This window comes from Trachurus japonicus, chromosome 1, assembly GCF_045865225.1.
Source record: "Trachurus japonicus isolate A0001 chromosome 1, Traja_1.0".
Lineage (NCBI taxonomy): Eukaryota > Metazoa > Chordata > Actinopteri > Carangiformes > Carangidae > Trachurus > Trachurus japonicus.
In genome coordinates, this window is record NC_140907.1 from 31,275,378 (window position 1) to 31,300,016 (window position 24,639).

Below are 24,639 nucleotides of genomic sequence, written 5' to 3' on the forward strand. Positions count from 1 at the left end.
AATAAGAAGTCTGATATATTTTATTCCACAGAGCACCGCTAAGGCCCAGCACTCATTTTGACTAAAGGGCAGGACAGTGTAAGTAATGACATTAATGACGGCTGCACAGTATAGGAACTGGTTCACCTGAAGCCACCATTTAAGTATATGTTATTAATTCAATGTGTGCTTTTTCTGCTTTAACAAGTCCAAAAATGGCCCAAAATGATGGAGAAACACATTAACGAGTCAGTGTGGCACTGAGAGACCTGTTTATCATGAACATACACTCATAAATACTGCACTTTATCACTTATGTACACATTTAAAAGTCGCCTTTAACTTGATGCACTGTTTACTTCTGTTTGACTATCACTAAAACCAGGCAAGACTGTATGAGGAGATCCTTTAGTTAAAGATTAAACATGATATATGTGCTGCATTTTTAAAGATTTACAAAAAGTGTGAGAATAAATGACCTTGGATCTGAACTCAGTAAGTATATTGATGCACTAATGTATTGTTGATTTTGTTTTATTTGTTTTCTGATAACTACAAAAGTACAGCATAATGTCTAAAATCTAAAAACTCCCTTGAAAACCTACTACATCCACACTAATTTAGTTTAATGATTGTTTTCAGATACAATGATCTATGGGCTCTGTAAAACTTATTCCAGCTTTTATTTTGAAATCGAATAGTTTTAACTTATTTGCTTCAGCATGTGTATTCTCTTATTGATTCTATATTGATTATATTTGTCAGAGGCGAGCAGCAACAACACCAGCAGTGTCCTCTTCCTGCTAGAGATCATAAAAATGTTGATATCATTTCCCATACATATCACCTGATATCCAGGACGTCTGGAGGTGTGGACCGACAGTAAACCACCTTCTACCTTCTTCTCCTTCCCCTCTTTATTTAATATTGATAAGTTACCATACACACTGTTGTTCCTTTCGCTCACCGTCGATGCCGATCTTGCCGTCTCCATCTTTGTCTGCTGCTTCGAGGAATGCTTTCGTCTCAGCGTCAGTCAGATCTCTGCCTTCCTCGGAAAAGCCCTTCAGTACAAACCTGAGAGAAGCACACGGTGTTACGGTCATGTTAAAGGGATAGTTCAACATTTTGGCAAATTGGCCCATTGCCATAATCCCTATAGTTTTAGGAGTAGATTTGTTACCTTTAATTGTCGGTGCAAGCTATTTTTAGAACGGCGGAGCAGAGCCGCGAGCTGCTCAGAGCTACGCTTCGGAGGCTAATGGGATTTCTTGGTTTCCCTCTTCAAACTCATCAAATACACAATCCAACAACTCCAAAACGCTCTGGTGGACAAGTTGTGACCTGCACATTCACCACGCTATGAGATAATAACAGAACGTTACGAGACAGAGTTGTTTTCGAGGTAAATTCAGAGACTGCTTGCCGAAAAACTGCCTCCGACAGGAATTTACCTCGAAAACAACTCTGTCTCGTAACGTTCTGTTATTATCTCATAGCGTGGTGAATGTGCAGGCCACAACTTGTCCACCAGAGCGTTTTGGAGTTGTTGGATTGTGTATTTGATGAGCTTGAAGAGGGAAACCAAGAAATCCCATTAGCCTCCGCAGCGTAGCTCTGAGCAGCTCACGGCTCTGCTCCGCCGTTCTAAAAATAGCTTGCACCGACAATTTAAGGTAACGAACCTACTGCTAAAACTATAGGGATTATGGCAATGGGCCAATTTGCTAAAATGTTGAGCTATCCCTTTAAAGTCATTGTGGAGTCTACAGGACTGTGGTGGACTGGTGTTTGTTGTGTGTGTTTATGAGTCTCTCACTTGAGCTCTTCCTCCTCTATGAATCCACTCCCGTCCACGTCCAGAACCTGGAAGACCTTCTTGACGTTTTCGGCTGACATGGCCTTCATCCCCACCATCTCAAAGAACTTTTTAGGATCGAATGTTTCCCCTTCAAAAGAAGAACAGAAAAAGCACAGACAGAAAGTTCAGTCTTTTGTCTACAGTAACACTTTGTTATGTGGATTTACTGACTGTCAGTATCCATGTATCTACAGTAACTTCTGGACATTTGTAGGTCTGTTTATTTCTATACCACGTTAACTCTACAGCGGCTACAGACCTGCTGCGAAGGCATCAAGAGCTTTCTTGATCTCCTCAGCTTTCAACAGATCTGTCATCGGCATTTTGTCAGCTGGAGAGAGAGAGAGAGGGAGAGGGAGGGAGGGGGCAGAGAGGACATCAAAGGTACACGGTAAGAAATGAAAGAACATTATATTTCAAGGAGGTGAAAGCAGAGGTGGGAGTGGAGAGTGGAGCTGTTGCTGTTATGTATATATGTGTTTTTGAGAGTGTGTTGGTTGTTCAAACTAAAGTTCTGGCCCAGAGACACTTGAGGAGTGGAGGGGAGGAACTGTCTTTGTTGCAGATTACACAGACACACAGAGAGATGCACACCAAGAGGATTTTGACCCTGATGGACCTGGTTGAATGAGAAATGCACTCAGATATTCAATAGATGGCCTCAGTGGATCGTGATCACTCTTCTATCGCTCTTATATGCAAGACACTGGCACTGCTGGAGATACGAAGGAGAACTGATGTTGTGCAACACACAGTAAGACGCATATGTAGCAAGTTCAGTACTAATGTCTTCTAATCAACATACAACACTACTGTCCTGTCTTGTGTTATTGTCCTGCCTTGTGTTATTGTTACGCGTCCTTCTTGTGTCTTGTGTTATTGTTAAGCGTCCTTGAGTGTCTTGAAAGGTGCTATATAAATCAAAATTCTTATTATTATTATTACTTCACCAAAATATGATTTTGTCTCCTAAAATATCTCAGATTTATTTGGATTCATGAATAATGCAAACGTCTGACTAAAAATAGACAGAGAGATGAGCACTAATACCATAATATTAATCACGATACACAGGTGGTACAGTGTAACGTACTATTTTTCACAGTATGTTATGTATTTTGTAAGAATCTTTATCCATTGACCTGCCTGTATTTGCCTGCATGTTAACCAATGTATACCCCATCTCAATTATGCAGCTAATACAAGATAGCAAGACAGTTAATCCCTTAAAGACTGAACCACATCTGTAAGGAGTTGGATGTTGCTAAAAAAAAAAAGAAAAGACAAAGTGTTACAGTACAGATCAACTAAGTCATGTTTCCCCAAAGATAAAAAACCATGTGGTTGCAGTTCACTGCAGCAGCCTGTAGGTGTCACACCTGAGCTGAAGGCTCCCAGCTCCATGTTCAGAGCTCAGGGAACATGTGTGAAGCTGTCGAGACAGATGTTTGAAGAATCTGTTTGTGTGTAAGAGGGATGAGCGGCCATATGTCTGATATCTCTGAGTGTATGGGTGACTCTGTGTTTCCTCTGCCTCACAGTGTCCCGGTGATGAGACGTACAGTCAGAGCCCCAGAGGAGCAGGTCTGATGGTTGTTCTGTCTTGACCCCAATGAAACACTTAACCCTCCCCGACCCCGACTGAAGGATAATGTGACATAAAAAAAAAAAGAAAAAGAGAGAGTGAGATAAGTAGCCATCAGATTCTTCTCTTTCTAATCTCCTCCGTCTCAACTTTCTCTCCACCTGTTATGTGTCTGACTTTTGGCAGCAAAAGCCAATTAGCGATTCTAGTTTAGTTTTTTTCTAAATGTCTTGAGACGTGTGAACTGTTTCTTTCCATCATGAGATAATGTCTTACAAATAGACGTCCTTATGTCACTGACATCTGACGCCTTCAGGTTGTTTAGACGACTACTGTACCAGTAATTTAAACCTTCTATTCATTAACAATAAACGTTTCTGGCGAGGCGTTCCTGGATTTTGATATCCTGTCAGTGTTGTTAACATAGTGGTAAAAACTCACAGGCAGCGTCACATTAAGCATCTCAGCCATCGCTGGCATTCATCTGGTTAACATCATACCTCCAGCCTGATGTAAAGTACACAAGTCCTTTCACAGAATCAACGACTGTGAGACTTGTAGACGACCTTCAATCTGTCGCCTTTCGTCTAAAGAGTCCCTGAATGTGTTTCTTTTCACTCCTTGTATTCTAAAATGTGAAGACCCAACAATGCAGACACAGTAACTCCACTATCTCGTCCTGCAGTGGGTAAATAAAGCCGCTGTGACGGTGACGTGACGATATATTTTATCATCACAGCGCGTCTATTCATCAAATGACAGACTCTGGAGATTGAAAGTCGGCTTTTGCCTGTTACTGTTGCTATAAATAAACACTTGACGTTTGTGTATTAAACCCTGAAAAATATAAAGTAGCTTCAGTTCTGCGCTTCCAGTCAACTTTTTTTTTTCCTGAAGGAGTTTAACACTTTGAAGAGTAAAGTCACCACTGTCTGAGAGCAGAAAGTTATAATGTCCTTTAGCACAAAAAGAGAGTTAAAGATTGAGCTTCTGCTAATAGAGCAGGCAGCACTGAGTCATGGCGCTGCCTCTGGATTATTTATAAAGTATATTTTATTAAAACAGACAGTCTCATTGAACATCTGGGCACCATTTCCTCAAAAAGAAATGGAGGGGACAGTCAAAATAGTAACAAAAAAAAACATTTAGCAATGTATTAGATTAGATTATCTACTGTACTTAAAGTCAGGGCTGCTGTCTCCTTCACACGTTTATTACACTTGTTTTTACAGTGAAACAAGAGCCAAGAAAATACTCCGTTAGAGCAACACCTGCTACTCCGAACGTTACTTTTTCTTTTATTCCAGTGCATCTTATGGAAGAGTCGATAAAACCAATAAGGAGGAGGTAACAAACTACAGCACACAGAGAACGTAAGAAATACAAGAGCAGCAGCCAAACAAACAAACTTATTATAAATAAAGAAAACAATTATAAAGTTACACCAGAACGATCTGACCTCCACTATAGTGATAACTTTGGAAGTGTTCATGTTAATGTTTTAAGCTCAAGGTTTATTGGGAAGTACTGTAAATATAACTCTAACTCTAACTCTCAGGGACAAAGACTGCAAATTAGCTGAAGCTAGACGTCTTGTATGCATCACATTTTTCATTCTTTGTGGCAATGTTGTATGTATCGTCCCTGCAAAATAAACATTAAAATAAAAAATAAATAAAAGTGTAGTTAGTGTTATTCATGTTATTCAAGCCGTTCTTTATGATTATAATCCTGGTTGAATTAATAATACCCATAATCCTCTCTGGTTTAAATATTTATGTAACTCACCAGTGTATTTCAATGAGTCGCCCATTCAGCTCTGAAACCACAGTGTTTCATTTCTCTGTTCACAGCGGCCTCGAACTCATTCTTGTCATTGACCAAAGAGCCTGAGGGATGTTGTCGCTTTCTCTCTTTCTCTCTGTGTGTTTTAAACAACTATTCTCTGCTACAACATTTAATGTTTCTTTCAGTCTTACCTGAACGAAGGGGTGGATGAATACACCAGGGAGGAGAGAGAGGACAGGACAGGAGAGGACAGAAGAGGAGTGATGGAGAGAGAGTGGAGATGGAGGTAAGATGTGCAGGGAAGGACACAATAACACTTTTATAGCCGCTTCCAAAAACACATACACACACACACACACTTACCCCCATTTACCCCCCCCCGGCTGCCCCACCACATCCACCCCTCCTCTCTATTTTGAGAAAGGTGGTGGAGGGTGTTGTCAAGACATGACGCACACGCCGCTGGCCCAGGAGTGTGATCACTTTCTCTGCAGCGCTAACGAATCACACACAGGCCTATTAATAAAACCACTGTGTGTGTGTCTGTGTGTGTCCGTGTGTGTGTGTAACTGCCCTCAGTCCTTATCTTCTTCTTTTTCTTTTTTGTTTTTACGCACATCTGTTCTTTTGATTTCTGTTTGTTTTGGTTTATTCTGTGAATCCTCATGAAGCCTCTGTCTCCGTCTTCACATCAGCCCAGATGAAACTTTATTCTGTCCCAGTAGTTTAACAGCCAGCTTAACGAATAGAAGGGAAAAAGAAAATGTGTGTCTTTTAGCGTCTTTCATCACATTGTTTTCATGCAACTGCTGTGTTTGGTTAAATCCACTGTATACACTGGTCCAGTTTTGTAAACAAGAGACTCACATTTTACCGGTTTTAACACTTTCATTGTCATTTTGGCTCTGCAGTTTTCATTTGTGTTTGGTGTTTAAGTGGAACACTTTGTTTTAGTCTTAAAGGTCCAGTGGGTAAAACCGTGATATCTTGCTTTCAGATTCTAGATCGCAGCGCTCACTCACTCACTCGCTTGCACTCACTCCTCCCATCAGCAAAGGGACGGTGGCCTCAGAGGACAAAAGAACATGAGGAGCATGGAGCGATGAGGTGAAGATCTAAACCATTTTACGATATGTCTGCTGTTTCTTCCTCCTTCTTCTTTTTCTTTGTTAGTTTATTTATGAACGTAAAACTCTTGAAACGCACTCTCTGGCTGGCTGGATTTTCCGTTTGGGCTGCCGTATAAACATGGTGGCGCAAGATGGCGACACTCTCTAAAGCAAGACCCTTGCTATATGTATATATAAAAGAAGAATTATAAGGCTACAAAAACCAAAGAAACGTATTTTATAGCGATTATACACTTATACAAATATATTCATGGGTAGTATATTCAGATTTTGCCAGTAAACTATGATCTCTACAAGCATTCGTACCCTCTGACAGGACCCCACATTGTGACCTGTAAAAAAGGGTAACATTTTATAATAAGTACACACTACTATTAAGCATTAGTTAAGCATGAAATACTGAATTCATCATTTATAAATCATTTATGAATACTCATTAGTATGTAGTATATAAACACAGTTAAAAATGTTTTACTCATTATTGATAAGCACTAACTGTACACATACTAATGAGTATTCATGCGTTACAAATGAAGAATTCAGTATTTATTAATGCTTAACTAATGGTTAATAGTGTGTACTTATTATAAAGTGTTACATTCTGTAACTCACAAGAAACACACTCACTAAAATCCTTCTGACACACACATGATCAATCATAAACTGAACTTGCACTTAAGTCCATTTTGAAGAAAACTCATATTTGTTCTGAACTTGAACTTGAGAGACGACTCTCTCTGTCCTGGACCCACTTCTCTCTCTGTTTCACCCCAGACGACCTCCACTTGTAACTTCCTTTCTGTCCGTATCTCTCCTTTGATCTCACCCTTTTCCTCACTCCTTCTTCGTGTCTCCTTCCCCCCGTTCTCCAAATCTACAAATTCGCTCCCTCTCCTCTGCCTCCATATCTTCCCCCTGCCTCCATCTTTATCACCTATTAATCTCCGTGCTGTGAATCCCCGGCAGCCTGTGTGTCTCTGTCTGACTCCCCCTCTCTTTCTGTTGCTTATCGTGTTAAGTGATGTAGTGAATCATCTTCCTCCTGGTTATCCAAGGCCGGGAGATGAATTACTTATGATAGATAGGTGCATACATGAGAGACAAAGAAAAAGCCACTAGAGCTCTTCACAGGCCTGAAGCAGGTTAAACAAAAAGGCCATGAGGTCAAAGCAGACTTGTTTGAACACCGTTTGTTATTTAATACCTTTGAGTTAAAGCTACCTGTCTCTGCTTTTTATGTTTTTAACCTAAAGACCTAAAGATTTCAGACACCGCAATTCAACGTCAAACAGTTCGTCTGGATCGCACGCACTCTATACAATGGATCTTTGAAATGTCCCTGCAGCGCATTCATCTAATAGTCTGTTACCTCTGTTTGTTACTGACACGTCAACTGCCAACAATTCAGCTATAAAAATCTTTCAGAAATCTGCTAATGTTGTCAACATTGGCTCCACTCAGACTCTCATAACAACAAGCCCTCACTGAAAACACAAAACAGTCGGTCAGCATCAAATATTTCCTGAGGTGACTCCTCTGTGGTTTGGTTTAAGTTGAAAACTTTATCTTTTAATGTAAAAAATGTGTTTAAAACCAATCAGCCTGATACAATCCAGACTTTAAGGGAACATTTAAAAGGTGAGCAATATGAAGCTGGGGACACACTACATGATTTTATCCACAATTCACAGTCAGGCCCAGTCTGCACCAGTCAGCATGAGTTGGGGACAGTCGGCGTGGCAAGTTGGCGCAGAAATCTGTTGGTGGCGAACAGATGCCGCCCAACTTCAGTCACAGTAATTCAAACATGTTTGAATTTTTGGAGCCGACTCTGGTGGTGTGTAGGCTACTGGTTACAGACTCAACCGCAAACACATGTCGCCAACAGGTGGTGGGACACAGGAAATGCCATCAGAAGGCGACATCGACTCCTCCACACCTTGATCCATACCCGTTTTTTCTTTTTAAAGAGACCCCGAGGAGTTTGCTTTTTTGGTTATAAAAGAGTCTCATATTAATGTGGATGAATCTACGTTACCCACTTGTTAATGGGTCCATTTTCAATAAATATATCATTTTGTCTTTATAGTTATTTTGATATTATTATTTAGTGGTCGACTCGCTCAGCATTTCCTAGTTTCAGTTTCCCGGATCGCTATTTGGCATTGTTTATGGTTGGAACTACGACGGTATCTGATCATCTTCTAACCTCTGACTTTCATTCTTGATCAATGAAAACATTCTTGGCAAATGTTTTTGCTTTAGTCCGTCTTGCGGCGGTCCAAGAATTTCACCGTGCACGCGGAGGCTCATGGGAAAATCTAGTGTGAAAACACTTCACTTTCCAAAACTCCTCGTAGTCCCTTTAAAAGGACAAGGAGTTTGTATTTGGTTATAAAAGAGTCTCATATTAATGTGGATGAATCTACTTTACCCATTTGTTAATGGGTCCATTTTCAATAAATATATCATTTTGTCTTTATACTGTAGTTATTTTAATATTATTATTTAGTGTTCGCCCCGCTCAGCATTTCTTAGTTTCGGTTTCCCGGACGCTGCCCGGCGGGTCATGGGAATAACACCGCCGGATCGCCGTTTATGGTCAGACCTACGACAGTATCTGATCGTCTTCGAACCTCTGACTTTCGTTCTTGATTAATTAAAACATTCTTGGCAGATGTTTTCGCTTTCGTCCGTCTTGCGCCGGCCCAAGAATTTCACTGTGTGTGTGGAGGCTCATGGGAAATGTAGTGTGAAACTCCACGTACCGGTAGTCCCTTTAATGGATTTCTCACAGCAGATAGCTGCGCAAACAACAATAGCAGCAGCAAGCGTCCATGTTTGTTTTCTCTTTGCCTAGCAACAGGTGGAATCACTTAGTTAGCAGGTGGTTTTAGCCGCTGTATGTTGTTGGCAGGAGGCTGATAAAGTGGAAGTCGCATGTTAACTCAACCAACTGCAAATGACTACACGTGTCTACGCTCCTGAAACTGTCACTCCCACAAGAGTTTGGTGCGTTCAGTTGGCTTCAGTTGAGTTTGACAAATCATGTCGTCTGTGATCCCTCATCTGGCGCAGTCATTAAGTGTGAGTGATCCCCAGTCGTCATAAAAATCTGCTGAAGCCAGTCGGTTAGTGTGAACTCCAAGTCTTTTCTAATTCGGTAACAACTGTGCAGAGTGTCCCCAGCTTCAGATGGTGCTAACGCATTAAGAGTCTCAATAACAAACAATAAAATCTTAAAATCAGTCTAAAAATGTTCAGGAAGTCACTGAACGGAGGCAGGAAACGGGACAGATGTGGTCTCGTTTACAGGTTCCAGTAAAGGAGCAGCATTTTAGTGTAGAAACCAACATAAATGACATTACAGTAGTCAAGGTGTGTTGTGATAAAAGCAGGTGTAACCCTTTGGAAATCAGTAAAAGGGAGACATTTGACCAGATCGATGCTGATCATGTTGAGACCAATTTAAACCTACTACTCCCATTACCTTCCCGTAGTCTCCCAGAGACAGTGAACCTATCACAATCATTCTGGAGCTGTTGTTTCAAATGCTCCCTGCATAAAAAAAACTAAAAACTAAAATGCCTGTCTTTGTCTGCCCATGCCCTGTGCTGACCCTCTGTTCTCACTGTGCCCTGCCCTCAGACTGACTTAGCTTTCTGCCCTCTATTGAATTACCCCACTTCAGCACTTTCCATCATTGTAGGACGATGAGGGAGGATGGGAAGATGGGAGGGAGGGAGGTGAGGACGACACGTAGGAAAGGTTTGTAATGAGGAGAGTTGGTCGAGGGAGGAAGATGCAGAAACACACATGGATGGATGGATTAATGTAAATGTAAATTCACGCTGCATTGAATTAGGAGAGAGGAGACGTGACTGGAAACAGGCAGAAACATTAACAGGGTCGTGAACTAACTCTGTTATTAACATTAGAAAGATGAACATAAGCAAAGAGAGCTGTTACAGGGCGGCTCATACATATTTTATCTTTTAATGCTGCCAAATGGCCAACACTTTTATATTAAGTAAATATCCATAACCTCTGACATGGAAATAAAAATAGATGAGTAAATCAATGCATCTTGTACTGTACATGAAGATAAATATGATCTTACTGCTCCTGGAAAACTGAAAGTGAGAAGACAGTGACAGACAAAGAGAGAGACAGAGAGCAAGAGACGGATTGAGTTTGGTTTTAATGACCCACTGGCAGCTCAGCAACATGTGGGGCATTAGGTTATGGCAGGGGGTAGCTACGAGCCACAGCTGTGTGTGCGTGTGTGCGAGTGTAGTATTAATATCACAGGGGTATCCGAAGATTAGCAGATAAGCCGTAAAAATAAACACAGGACAACCCAGTGACTGACAGGAGGCTCAAAAGCAAAACAGTTTGAACAGGACTCACTGACCTTAGAAGGAGGATAAGATTAGGTACCTATATATTATAATAACATACATATTCACAATCTCAGGGTCAGTTTCTTAACTCACCAACTTTAGACACAGGTAAACTATGTTCAGAAATGACCTGAGTTGTCGGTTGACTAATCTAATACAGACACAGATAATCAGATGTGAAGATGTTTGATATGAAGCTTTTATAGAGCTGGTACAGTAACACTTTATTGTTTTAACACTTTATTACAACTACACTCCCTGATATAAACACACTTTGCTGTTAACGTCTCCAGACTGTGGAGCTGCCCACCTGGACCTCAGGTTAACTAACACTGACCAATCTGAAATCTCTGAAAACTCACTTTTTTAGGCAACGACTTAGTGGAGCTATTTCATATTTTCATATTGGGTAACACTTTATAGTTAAAGCAGAAGTAAGTGGTCCGGTCGTTTTCGCTAATGCTGCGTTCCAGGCAGGCTTTTGAAATCGTAAATTACAGCTTCAAGTCACAACTTACGACTTTGTAGCGTTTCAGGCAACCCACGCGTGTTTCTCCGACCTGTTTTACCGGTGAAAGTCACTATAACGGCCACTCGTAACTTCCGACCGGTGAACTTGTACCAGATCGAACTGGTACCACTTCACGGTCGGAAAAATACGAGTTTCCTTGAACGCACCATAACAGTCCTCGTCCCTACGTCGCCACATTCACGGCGTCCCTTGGCTGCACACACAGCCCTGCATGCCGTTCTCTCTCCTCATTGGATAAAAACTGTAGGATACGATAAATGTTTTCTCTTCGGCTCAGAGCAGAGCAGAGTGACTGACAGACCCGTGTTTCAGACCAAACACTCTATGTAAGTGATTGCTGTTGGAAGATATAACTATTTTAGACTTATATTAACACAAAAATTCTGCTTACTTCTGCTTTAAGTATTAAATTTAATCATTAAACACATAAATTATTTTAAAATCTAGAGTTAAACCTGTAACAGTAGGAAGGATGCTTTATAAATGACAAATAAAATATATAATAATGCTTATTGGTAATTATTATGAACTGTTACCCCAACCCCTACTTTTGCTGGTGAGTAATTAGAAAAGTAATCTGATTAGTTTTTCTATAACTAATATGTAGTAATATGTGTAACAGAAATCACATGACAACTTCCTTGTTCTTGAGGAATAGGAATAGTGTTCATGGATTTGGACCTGAAGTCACTTGATCGTTGACTTTGAACACGACATCACTCACTCACAACCTCCAGTGAGTCCAGTTCAGACCGGTTTGTACAGTAGAGTGGGAGAAGGAAGCCCCTGTGTTTGCCAAATGTGCAGCCTGCTGCTGCGGTTCAGGCGGTGGTACAGTATATTCAGTGCTAATTTTACGGCTGCTGTGTGTGGGAGTGCGTGGGAGATGCTGAGTTTTTTAAAGGAAAGCTCCAAGTTTGTTGTTTGGAGTTTGGCCTGAGCTGCAGCCAACCTGTTAAATAATGAGACTCCAGATCTTCCACGTTTCCCCGGTAGGTTCCAGTTAGTCGTGCTGCTGCTGGTTGATTAGTTTGCAGTGTGAGCTCTGTTAAATTGGTTTATAAACTTAACACTGGTACGAGCTGCAGTTACAACCTCTATCCTAAACAATAATGAAACTTTAACTTATGATATATAATACATAAATTACAATTACATTATTTACAATCCTGAAGGTGCAGCCAAACTATCTAAATCACATTTTATTACACTGGTAATTTGTGTTTATAGACAGAGGTGAATTGATCTCACAGTGTTAAAGCCTCTTTAATTAAAGAGGCTTCTTGGCATCGTCTGAACAAGGGTCACATGAGGTGATGCACAGTGAGGTCATAAAGTCTGAGACTGATAAATGACGTCATGTGGCCCGTTCAGAAGAAAAAACTTCACCAAACTTTGACTGGATTTCATCCACTTTTAAATGAAATATGTAGATGTACTGTATCTTAATAGTCACCCTCTAATCTGTTAGAGGTTAGCAGTGTGTGATAATTCTTTGAATCACAGATTAGATTAGATTAGATTGGATTGGGTTAAATTAGACAACATTATTTTAGGGTTAGGTTAGGTTAGATTAGATTGATAAAGTTAGATTAGATTGGATTGGGTTGGGTTAGACTAGACTAGGTTATATTAGATTAGATTTAGATAAAGTTATATTAGATTAGGTTGGGTTTGGTTTGCTTGTATTAGATTAGATTAGATTAGATTAGGTTGGGTTGGATTGGGTTGGATTATATTGATCAAGCAAGATTTGATTTGATTCAAAATTGATTGCTTGTTGATGCTGAGAGAAATTCAGATGTTCAGTATCACCATATAAACAATACGACATAAGACACACACACACACACACACACACACACACACACACACTAGTTGTATTAGGCCTGAATGACTCTTTTGCCAAAAAATTTAATACAAAAACACAAAATTAAGATGCATAGAGCATTAAAAGTGCCCAAGTGCAAAAAAAGCTGCCACTGTGAACAACAGATGGTGACATTGACATTTTAACTCACTGTAGTCAGTTTAATATTATGAGGAGTGTTGTGTGTGTTGAGTTGTATTTATTTATTTATTTTTCCGTTTTCAGATTTCAGGTAAAAAAAAACAAACTTCTTCACTGCACCAAAAGTTTTTTTTTTTTTTTTTACAAACTGACATTTAAAGTTATCGAATATTTCACCGTAAAGTCCATCGTAGTATTTAAACAATCCCTGTTTTCTATGTTGTTGCTACGGCAACCAGCCGTCGTCATCAACACAGCAAACACGAGCCGTGTGTTTGTCTTGACTTTCTGTCAGTCACAGTGATTATGTTTCCGTGCGTGTGGACGTTGTATGCGTGTGCGTGTCGATGCTTCTTTGTCCGTCAACTGAGGCTGATTAAATTTCACTTTTTTTTTTTATTTTTTTTTTACAGTGTTCGGCTGCCACAAACATTTATCCCAAGGCTAACACGCAATCAGCTGCGTACAATCACAGATGCAGTACACAGTTACGTATACACATTGGCAATCCATGAATTCAATCTGTTACACATACACATACACACACACACACACACACACACACACATACGAGTACACTGGACTCCAGCAGCTGGCCTGACCTTGAAGATAAATACACCCTTGAAAAAATGTTTCTGCAATTCATGGCTGGCGATGGTCTGTTATACGAGCAGCGGATTCATCTCAGGCTGCATGAAAATAGATATGGAGTCAATATGTGCTTCACACACACACTCTTACACACGCTCCTCTATGCACCGTCACACTCTATTGGACTCTTTGTTTGTCTTTTTCTTACACAAACAGCTGCTGACACGCTATTCCTCCGTCTTTACATAACAAACAAGTACATTTTCAACACAGTTTTAACTCTCACCACCTCTTTGTTTTTTTCTACCTCTTCATATTTGCCTCCATAATAATTTGGTCTTAAAGTCACGACGACTTGCTTTCATCCCGGTGAAAACGGTCATGGCTGAATCACGGTGAACACACAAACACCTTGTCTGACTTAGTGAAGCGTGTAACTGCTGTTTTCTCTTTGACTCTCGGCTCTGTCCATCTGTGTGCAGAGTCACTGGTGCAGCGATGCAGCTGCTGTAGTTACACAGCAAACACCAGGCAGCCATGCACAGCTGTCACCACGACGACAGAGCCCAGGATCAGTGATTGATTAGATATTATAATCACAATTAGTGAAATATGAACACATGAAGAAACCTTTCATATCAGACTATAATTCATTCTCTCTGTCTCTCTCAAACACACACATACTATTACACACATTGACACACACACACCTCCGACACAGCAACTCCTTTGCTGACATCTAGTGTTACAAAATTTAATCACCTCAGATTTCATCGCCTCAGCCGTCATCCATATTAATTCATGAATATCAACTGCAAACAAAGGTCGACAGGTCAACACTGAGTCATGACGTGTTTGCGTAAGGGTGTGTGTTGTGTGTGTGTGTGTGTTCGTGGGTGTGTAAGGGCTATTGATCTGGAGAATGTGCTCTTTCTTCTTCAAGTCAAGATAAGCAGTGGAGAGCAGAGGAGGAAAGCGTGAGCACACCACGCTGCGAGAAAAGAGTTGACATTGATGGAATAGGCGGAGGAGAAAGAAAAAAGATTATCTCCTGAATGCAGCTTAAAGGTGCCATTTGTTCTATTATACTGCACAGCGCCGTTACCATTAACAGATGTTTCCCTACCTGTCCAGAGAAAAAAAGCTGTGAGTTCAGACTCAAACTTTGTTCCTATACACTCACAAACAGCAAACACAAACCTCTTTGGAAGCTAGCATGCTAACCAGCTAGCCTCGGCCTGCTTGCAGCTTTCCAATAGCGACTCACTGCACCCTCAGATCTGCCCTGAAGTAGTAGTTTGTTTATTCGATCTTGTGCACAAATTGTTAACAGTCGAGCATCAATCACAGTCACAACCTTCCAATACAATCCTTAGTTCAACTAGTTCATAAATAGATCGAAAAGGTGTAGGCTGAAGCTATCCAGCTCATAAATGCCTACCCTTTAATTCATTATTTCAGTAAAACCATTAGAGCTCTTCATGGTTTCAGTGTAACAGAAAGAAGCAGGTATCCAATAATTAACAAATAAAGCCAAAAAATAAAATAAGTAAACAGTATTACAGTTGCAATCAAAACCCAATTGATCAATCCTGTTTATAGCTCTCTATCATACTATGTTTCAAGTCATATACGCTTCTCAGAAGACGTATTATAACCTCTTGTTAATGACCAAAGTTTTTCCACCACCACCTGCTCCAGGAAACAACATTCAACAGCAGAGAAAACTTTCAAACAGCCTCTTTAAAGCGTAAAGTCTTCATCAAGCTCCCCAATCACAAGCTCCATAATGTGCAGGTGAATGCTTTAGTTTAGTATAAATGTATTGATAAATAATAATGCATCCTTCTTCTCTTTATCTTTTCATTTCACCTGATACTGTATGACAGAACCGGATTTATCAGATTAATAAAAACAATTTTATCAGCTCTTATCTGTTCTTATTAACTTGTAGCAGCAGGGTTCAACAAAAGAGAAAACAAAGCTCTGATAAAGCTGACCCGGCAGTCACAGACTGGCTGCTGGTGAATACAGTGACAATTTAGCAGATAACAAGCCTGATATTCAACTCAGGAGTTAAGGAGAATGAATATTTTAGGTAGCAATTGTTGGGTTGACTAATAAACAAATACAAAATAAATGTGAGGACGTCTTTGGAATAACAACTTTATAAAGAAAAAGTCCATAAATGTTGTGTTTACAGCCCAAAACATCAGTAAATTCAGGGTTAAACTGACCTCAGTGCTGCAGCTGTGATCTGCTCCCTGTGGCTGCAGGTTCTCAAAGCTACTGAGTTAAACAGAGAGGAAAAGACTGAGTGAGAAACACAACCAGCTTTTTTATATTCTCCCACATCCCTCCTGTACGCTGCAGGTCTCAGATGATGACCCAGATTTAGCGGTTTTCTTCAAGTCGCTGTGTTCACACATGACCATGCCGAGAAGTGTAAAAGAGAAAGTTTACACATCTAAAAGTTTCAAAGTACTACACAGGAACAAGTGCAGTATTAAGCACAAGAAGACGGGCCCTAGGAGTGGAGCTGGAGGACGGTTTTAGCTGCTCAAACATAGAAGCTAAAGAATCTCACAGGTTCGAGTGTGAAGTTGTTATTGATCCTGATAAACTGACAGTAAATCTGCGACATAGTTCAGCTGCACCGTCTCCACTACAACATAACCAACCTACAAACATGTCACAGAAATGGACGTTTTAATCCAACACGTTACTGTACAGTTGACGTGAAAGCAACTGCTACTTAAAGACGGACAAATAAAGTAATGGTGTGTTAATCTATCAATCATTTATCTGTTTTTTTTCTTTTGTTTTGCTAACTTTAACTGTACATCACCATATTAAGCCACAGTGTAAATGTTATACCATAATCATAATGTTGTCCCAGTGACATTTTAAACCAGTGCATCAAAGGTAAAGGTTTGTTTCTTTCATCAAATTCAGAGTGAAATCATACGTAAAGTTATTTATTAAAGGGATAGTTCAACATTTTGGCAAATTGGCCCATTGCCATAATCCCTATAGTCATAGCAGTAGGTTCGTTACCTTTATTTGTCGGTGCAAGCTATTTTTAGAACGGCGGAGCAGAGCCGCAAGCTGTTCAGAGCTACGCTACGGAGGCTCATGGGATTTCTTGGTTTCCCTCATCAAACTCATCAAATACACAATCCAACAACTCCAAAACGCTCTGGTGGACAAGTTGTGACCTGCACATTCACCACGCTATGAGATAATAACGCAACACAACTTGTCCATAACAGTGTTTTGGAGTTGTTGGATTGTGTATTTGATGAGTTTGATGAGGGAAACCAAGAAATCCCATGAGCCTCCGTAGCGTAGCTCTGAGCAGCTCGCGGCTCTGCTCCACCGTTCTAAAAATAGCTTGCACCGACAATTAAAGGTAACGAACCTACTCCTAAAACTATAGGGATTATGGCAATGGGCCAATGTGCCAAAATGTTGAACTATCTCTTTAAGAAGATAAAGTGGCCCTATGTGTGGTATAGGACACATACATAACTAACAAAGCTTATATAGTTCCTTCGTAGCCGACCTTACTTCATTATCAACTCAACCATCAACAATGTTGGTGAGTTGTGTTTGTTGATAAATGATAACAACATAAACAAAGGACTCTAATGGAAATATCTCAATCGTGATAAGTGTCTATAATAATCAATCATCTTGCCTGATCACATCTCAAATTAAGGTTGAGGTGGTTTTATTATTGATGTTTACGACGGTTCATGTGGCATCACTGGTTTGTGTGCACACTCTGGAGGAAGTTTGACTGTTAAACCGTGAACCCATGAATAAAACAGAAGCTGTGTTTTTGAAAAAAGAAAAAAAAATCAGCGAGAGGCCACTTGTTTAGAAATGCTGAGGGGGTCTGGAGGAACGATGTGACCCGCAGGCTTCGATTTCTAAAATCCGCTTTTAAAAAGTGTTCAGAGACACATCCTGAATAAAAGTCGACTTTTTAAACTCACAACAGAGATGTAGAAAGTCTGGCTCTTCGCAAGCACCTGAATGCATCAGCAGAAGTGTTTGTATGATTATTCATGAGATACAAAGGCTGGTTCCTCTTTGGTACCTTTACGCTAATGAAGCCACATGCTGCTTCTGTTAAATCTGCACGGCATGTAAACAAAGGAAGCCACGTGTAGTGTAAACAACAGACGATGCAATAATGTGTTGTGTAATTGTGCTGAATGATGGTTGCACAACAATCAATTTAAAGGTTCAGTTCATCCGCATCACGGCACAAAGTTTAGATCTGATCAGTTTGGCCTGTGAATCACCAGGATATTGTTTCCTGGAATTAAAGTTCCTTTTAAATCTATAAAGGTAAATTTTTGCAGTGGTTTGAAAATCACAAACAAATTCCTCCTACCCAGATGTTGTTTTTTGGGGCGGCAGAACTTCCAGACGTGGATGTTGGACAAGCCTGAATAATCACACATTGTGTTTGTACAGAAAATGGAAGATAAAAAAAACAAGTCCATGAGTCATGAATCTCTTTAACGAGTTATTATGATCTAATTACATTTTGTGGTTAGGTCGCATCCAGCGGTGATCTATGAAGACAAACTTCAGGTCAGGAATTGGAGGTTTACGTTGTTTCTGTTACCCATGAAGGTTACCAGTGTTGCCAATTCCTCAGTAAGAAAAGTCGCTATTGGCTGTCCCAAAAGTCGCTAGAAGTCGCTAAATGATGTCATCACGATGTCGTTGAAAACAGCACTGATGATCAGAGTCTCCAAACCAGAAGCTCCGTTAAAAGTCGCTAGATTTTGTTGCTAGTCGCTTTTGACAAAAAAAAGTCGCCAAGAGGGTTTGGAAAGTCGCCAGATTTAGCGAGAAAGTCGCCAAGTTGGCAACACTGAACCATGATAACAAAGATAACTGAGGAAGAACAATGTTAACCCAAATCATGATCTTTTCTTAAATCTAACTACCGTACTCTAAGCCAAGATGGACGTAGCCTCTGCAATGTCACGTCAGCCTCTTCCTAGTACCTGACACTGACGAACTCCTGGCTAACACACGTGTCACACAAATCGCCACTCCCTTGATTACACAGAACTTAAAGCCTCAATAAACAAATGAGTTGTATAAAGTCGTCATGAAAGAGGAAATTGGATGTAGAGACCAATAAACATCGTTTGAACCAGGCTGTAAATATTTCGTGAACACTGGAGTCTACTGGGTTTTGGACACACCATCTGGTCATTGGAAGAAGTGCAGTTTTTTTTGTTTTGTTTTTGTTTCATTTTATAGCCTCAGATGTTGCAGCCTCATATCAAGCAGTGTTTGTGCTGTGGGTCATTTCAGATTATTATTATTTTTTGTGTGTTTGTTTTGTTTGTAGTAAAGTTGGATGACTTTTTGAGATAAGGATGAACTGAACCTTCAACATAATAATTTCACTGAACTGCTCATCACACCTGTCTGTCCCTCCCACGTGGCTCCTGCTCCACATTCAAAACATATTTTTCCTATGCTTTTCCCCGCCCTTACCCTCCAACCTCGGCATGCAAGTGAACGCACCATCCTCTGATCTCTCTCTCTCTCTCTCTCTCTCGGTAACTTTCGCTTCCTCTTCTTTCTTTCTGTTTCCGCACCGTGTTGCGCCTCCGAGCTGCTCCAGCCGCAGTTCGCCTGCTAGAGACAGACAGACAGTCCAGGTCGTCCAGTGTCCGCTAACGCCTCAGGGAGGAGGAGAAGAAGCAGCAGCAGCAGCAGCTTTTTCACCGCTTTGCTTTTCAGCTTCAACTTTTACTCCCAAACTTTCTCCGATTTGTCTGAGCTCCGTGAGGAACAACATGTCGCTGCCGCAGCAGTTACGGAGCGAAAGGTGAGTGATTGACGGACTGGCTGTCAATGTGTAAAGTTTAACTCTACACCTCTGCACCTGTAAATACTAAGTTTTTATTTATTTATTATTATATATATATTATATTTATATATTTTAGTGGCTATGAATCATCAATGCACTGATATTCTCCAGTTTCAAAAATGACTCAGTCAGAACAACAGATTATTATTAGGTTTTATCTCACTTCATCTTTTCTTTGATCAATGCACCCTGAAATACCAACAGGGTAATGAAACCTGAGGCAGGTGTGTTGCACAGCAGTGAAAAGGTGCTTTTTATAAAACAAATGAGGATGTTTAATGTTTGCTGTGCTGCTGTCATAGACACCACACACTCACAGCATTACAGTCACAGACAAAACAAGAAAAAGTCAAAATATGCAAAATAAGTCGCCTCAGGCCAGGCTCTAGCTGATCTGACTGAAACCGTGTTTTTACATATTAGGATATTTAAAACAGTAATGTCAGGATTGAGTCAGTGAATAAACTGAAATGTGATTTGCCAGCTGAAATACGCTGATTAAAGTCTGTTTCTGTTGCTCAGTGACTTTGATCAGCTGCCTCACAATGTCCCGATCAGCGCCACCGTCGCTGACATCGAGGAGAAGAAAGGCTTCATCGACTACTTTGTGAGTTTAAAAGTTGACCATCAAGTTTAAAAAGTAAAAAAAAACTAGAGTCTGGTTTGCACTGATAACGTTAAGTACAAATCCGTCTCTCATTCATGTCTCTGTTTCCCCCTTTTCTTTTTCAGAGGTTTGTGATTGAGGTGCGGACTAAAGGAGGGAGCAAGTATCTGATCTACCGGAGGTACAGAGAGTTTTTCAACCTCCACCAGATCCTGGAGTCCAGATACTCTCCTGAAGACCCAGAGAGACCCGGTCCCAACACCTGCACCCTGCCCACTCTGCCAGGTGAGTGTGTGTGTCTGTGTGTGTGTCTGTGTGTGTGTCTGATAAGCTGATAACTGCACCACCACGCCACAATATTGAACATGGTGTCAGGTTTCACTGTTCAAACACAGTATGTGTCTGTTTCTGGCTCCACAGACGCTTCATTATGGTCTGTAAAACTCTGAAACCGTCACAGTCTCTGGCAACATGGACTTTTATTTATTCAATTAATGTGTTTCTCAAACATCCAGCTGTGGGCTGACGAAACTAAATACATATTTTGTTGTATCTGATAGTAGGTTGTGATGTGAAGCTGCTCCAGGCTGAGCTCAGGTGAGGGCCGGTGGTGGTGCAGCTCCATCTTGAGGAGCATTACTGTCTATTAAACTCTGAGGGGTAATCCACCATGAAGCAGTTCTCAGACTGTGAGAAAATGCAGCCTCCACATTTATTTTAGTGAGCTCACTTCCTCAAAAAATAACAACCTCTAAATCTGTCTGAAAGAGAGTTATGAGTGGATCCTGGTTCTCATTCAAAAAAATATGATGACATTATTATCTGTGTTGGCCAATCAGCTTCCTGTTCTCATTTAAAGCAGATGTTTTTGTTAATATAAGTCCTAAATAGTCCTATTTTCCGTCAGCAATCACTTACATGAAGTATTTCAGCCTAAACACGAGTCTCTCCGTCACTCTGCTCTGCTGTAACCCGAGGAGAAAATTTTCCTTGTGGGATACAAGTGTTATCCAATGAGGGGAGAGAACGGCATGAAGGGCTGTGTGTGCAGCCAAGGGATGCGCGTGAATGTGGTGACGTAGCACGAGGACCAATTGATGCCTGACAAGGGCGGGGGCTGCTAACTCATGGTGCGTTCAAGGAAACTCGTACTTTGTGTTTTTCCTTCCTGTGAAGTCATACCAGTTCGATCTGGTACGAGTTCACGGGTCGGAAGTTACGAGTGGCCGTTATAGGGAACTTTCACAGACAACAGGACGGTAAAAACACGAGCTACGGGTTACCTGGAACGCTACCAAGTCGTAGTTGTGACTTGAAGCTGTAACTTACGGTTTCAAAAGCCTGCCTTGAACACAGCATTAGCCGAAACGGCCGTGCCGCTGTTATCTGCTTTAACTTTGTAATATCTCCAAACCCACTGTTGTTTGAGTGACTAATAAAAGTGAATTAACCTGATTTTACAATCAGTTCAGATGCCAACAGTGGAAAAAAGATCTATACAAACTATTTAGACATAGTTAAAGTAGTTTTTCTCTGTGGTTGTGCTGCATTGTAATGCTCTCCTATATTACTGTAACGCTACAGTGAATCCTTAGGGTCTAAATTACAGTATGTGTTATAGCAGCTGATGCATGATTCATAAATACATAAATAGCACACTGGGAATAAGAGATTTGATTAACCACCCTATAATAAAGCACCATGTTCTCAAGTGTATTTTACATTTTACATCACAATATGTGCATTTAAAAGAAATGAATTCGCCGATATTGCAGCAGCAAAATAAGATGTATAATAATACCACAGATGCACACAGAAATATTTTTTGTTTTATATGTAGATAATGCTATCTAATAAAGAATTTACAGTTTTCATATAAAATCTATATACTTAACTGTTTTTATGTGTGTAGGTGTTTTCAGACTTGACGTGTCTCCAAAAATGCAACACAGAAATATCTGTAATCTGCCAATCAGACGACTCAGCCAATTGATACCAACACCCCAAATCATTAATAATTAAAGAACAAGGGAAGTAACCAGCTAATCATGTTCCGTGTTTCACTTTCACTTCAAGAAGTAAATGTTCCTCTTAGTTGGGTGAATACAGTGACTGGCTCTTTGCAAAAAAAAAGCAAAGACTTGAGGGACTTTAAAGCAAACTAGGAAATGTGTGTGAAGGCTGAAGGGTCTCTGTCAATAAACAGACAGACAGACAGACAGACAGACAGGTAGATACTGTAGAACAGATCATGTGAGTGAGGTCATCTATACCACACTGTACCTGATTGTTGGTATGTCGGGTATGTGACGTATGAAAGTGAAACTTGGAGCAGACCTACTCGGGGAGGTGGAGCAGGTCTGTCCGCATGTTTAAGTGAAACTGTTGAAGAGTTGGAAGAGTTGCAGTCAGCTGCAAGTCACTGGAAGATTAGGAGATTTGGGAAACTGTATGACCAAATTTGCAGAACAGAAAATTGTGTATTTTAAAGATTGAATGTCCAAAAATGGTTATATTGCTGAAAATAACAAAAAAAAAAACTGTTCAACTCCTTTAAACTAAGGAGGGAGTTTATGTTTATGTTTATATATCATTTTGGTTTTTCTAGAGTTAGAACTGTGGAAACTTTGCTGAGTTAAAAACAGGAAATACTTCAGCTTTTCTCAGGACATCAGCCTCTGAGCTTACAGTATATTGGAGTTAATGGGGCAGCTGGATGGGACTGGCATGACTCAGAGGCTCATAGTTCAAATTTTGTGAGTCTCTCTGCTTTTTCCAAGCACATTGTGTGAAAGATGGTTAATATGGCTACAACTCTGGAAAAAAATGTGTTTGTAAAGTATAATTTGTGGCCAAGAGGATGAGGTAAAGAAAAAAAATTCAGACGATTTTTAGCTAGATCATTCTGGCTGATGATGTCATCCACTCTAGCCCTGAACATTACATGCAATACAAACCCATTATAAAATCGCAATTTCTCATAATGTGAATGAGTTTCAAGCTGCCATAAATCAAAAATTGCTGAAGATAACAATAAGCTGAATGTAAGCTGAATAGCTGAATGTGATTTGAACAGTCTAGTGGTTGAATAAAGCCTGTAGCTGAAAGTATGCTGAAGTAGTTGAAGTTCAAAGGGGCTGAAGTTTTGAAGAGTTTCAAAGATTGTCTCCATTCATTCGATAGGAAAACAATGGTGGAAAAACTTCAATATTCTTATAGTTATCAACAATTTCGAGAAGTTGAGTATTACCATAAATGTTTAAATTAAAACCTTCAGCATTCAGCACACTGTGTTTTCAATGCATTAATCATTTAGATGATTCACTATAATTAGAAATTCATTAAAACAATTATAGTTGCATTATGTTTCTTTTGCTCAGTGAGAACAGAGTAGAGTCAGCAGGGCTACTGTAATTTCCAGTTTGAATGGGACAACAGTGATTTTTGCTGTGTCGGGGCTCTGCTGCCGCCGTTGCTGATCCAGTTCTGAGGAGAAAACAAGTTTACTGCATAATTTCTGCCTTGTCATTCTTCGACCTTCACCTTCAGATGCTAAGCCCGTTCTGCTCTGCTTCATGCATATGGAGATGAACAGACTGGGTTTGTGGTGACAGCTGGCTCAGCGTTCAACCCCCCGCCACCACCATGTGCCTGGAGAACTGAAACACATGTAAACATGGTTTTTAAAGCATCTGAAACCTCGGCATAGATTTAATCATGTCGGATCTTAAAATCTAAGTTTACTGTGCATCGCTCCTATTTTCTCAGAGGATTTGGGCACGACTTTAGCTGTGAATAAAATCAGTTTAATAAATTTAAATGCTGATGTGGCCCTGAGCGGATTTGATTGCAATTTAGCTCAAGTTGGGTGTGAATCACTTACCCATAAATCCAATTCTGTTCGAGCCACAAGGGCACGGTGATGGTGTATTTTAGGCACATGTTGGTGCATAATAATGTGACGTTGATGTGCTGAAAATGCTGCGTTGCAACTGTGGTTCTCCAGAGAGATATTTGTCATCTGAAGAGTAACATTTAAATATGCAATAAATCAAATTACAGTTATTTCGTTATAGCACAATGAGGAGTTTTTAACATCTTCACAAATTCATAAACTCACAGTCAAACTCGGTGAACCTGAGGCAGTCTAAAACTCTGAGCTTTTTCGAATGAGACTTGTGAGTCATGTCGTGTTGCTGGCGATTATATCCAACAAGGTCGGTTTAAAACCTTATAAGTGA

The 24,639-nt window shown here is 40.3% G+C and overlaps 2 protein-coding genes across 3 annotated transcripts in view; one reads left to right on the plus strand and one right to left on the minus strand.

The window, feature by feature from the left end:
- pvalb7 (parvalbumin 7) overlaps positions 1 to 24,639 on the minus strand; it is a 46,828-nt gene that overhangs the window by 779 nt on the left and 21,410 nt on the right. The window contains exons 2-4 of one of the 2 annotated variants that reach the window (XM_085785378.1): positions 2,100 to 2,171; positions 1,799 to 1,925; positions 947 to 1,056 (exon numbers count right to left, since the gene is read on the minus strand). In XM_085785378.1, coding sequence (XP_085641504.1) covers positions 947 to 1,056; positions 1,799 to 1,925; positions 2,100 to 2,163 — 301 coding nt within the window. In that variant the 5' untranslated portion in view covers positions 2,164 to 2,171. Of the gene's footprint in view, positions 1 to 946; positions 1,057 to 1,798; positions 1,929 to 2,099; positions 2,172 to 24,639 lie in introns of both variants that reach the window. The other variant, XM_085785372.1, reaches the window with a different exon arrangement.
- ncf4 (neutrophil cytosolic factor 4) overlaps positions 19,513 to 24,639 on the plus strand; it is a 37,603-nt gene continuing 32,476 nt past the window's right edge. The window contains exons 1-3 of the mRNA XM_085785362.1: positions 19,513 to 19,749; positions 20,314 to 20,398; positions 20,524 to 20,683. Coding sequence (XP_085641488.1) covers positions 19,718 to 19,749; positions 20,314 to 20,398; positions 20,524 to 20,683 — 277 coding nt within the window. The 5' untranslated portion in view covers positions 19,513 to 19,717. The remainder of the gene's footprint in view (positions 19,750 to 20,313; positions 20,399 to 20,523; positions 20,684 to 24,639) is intronic.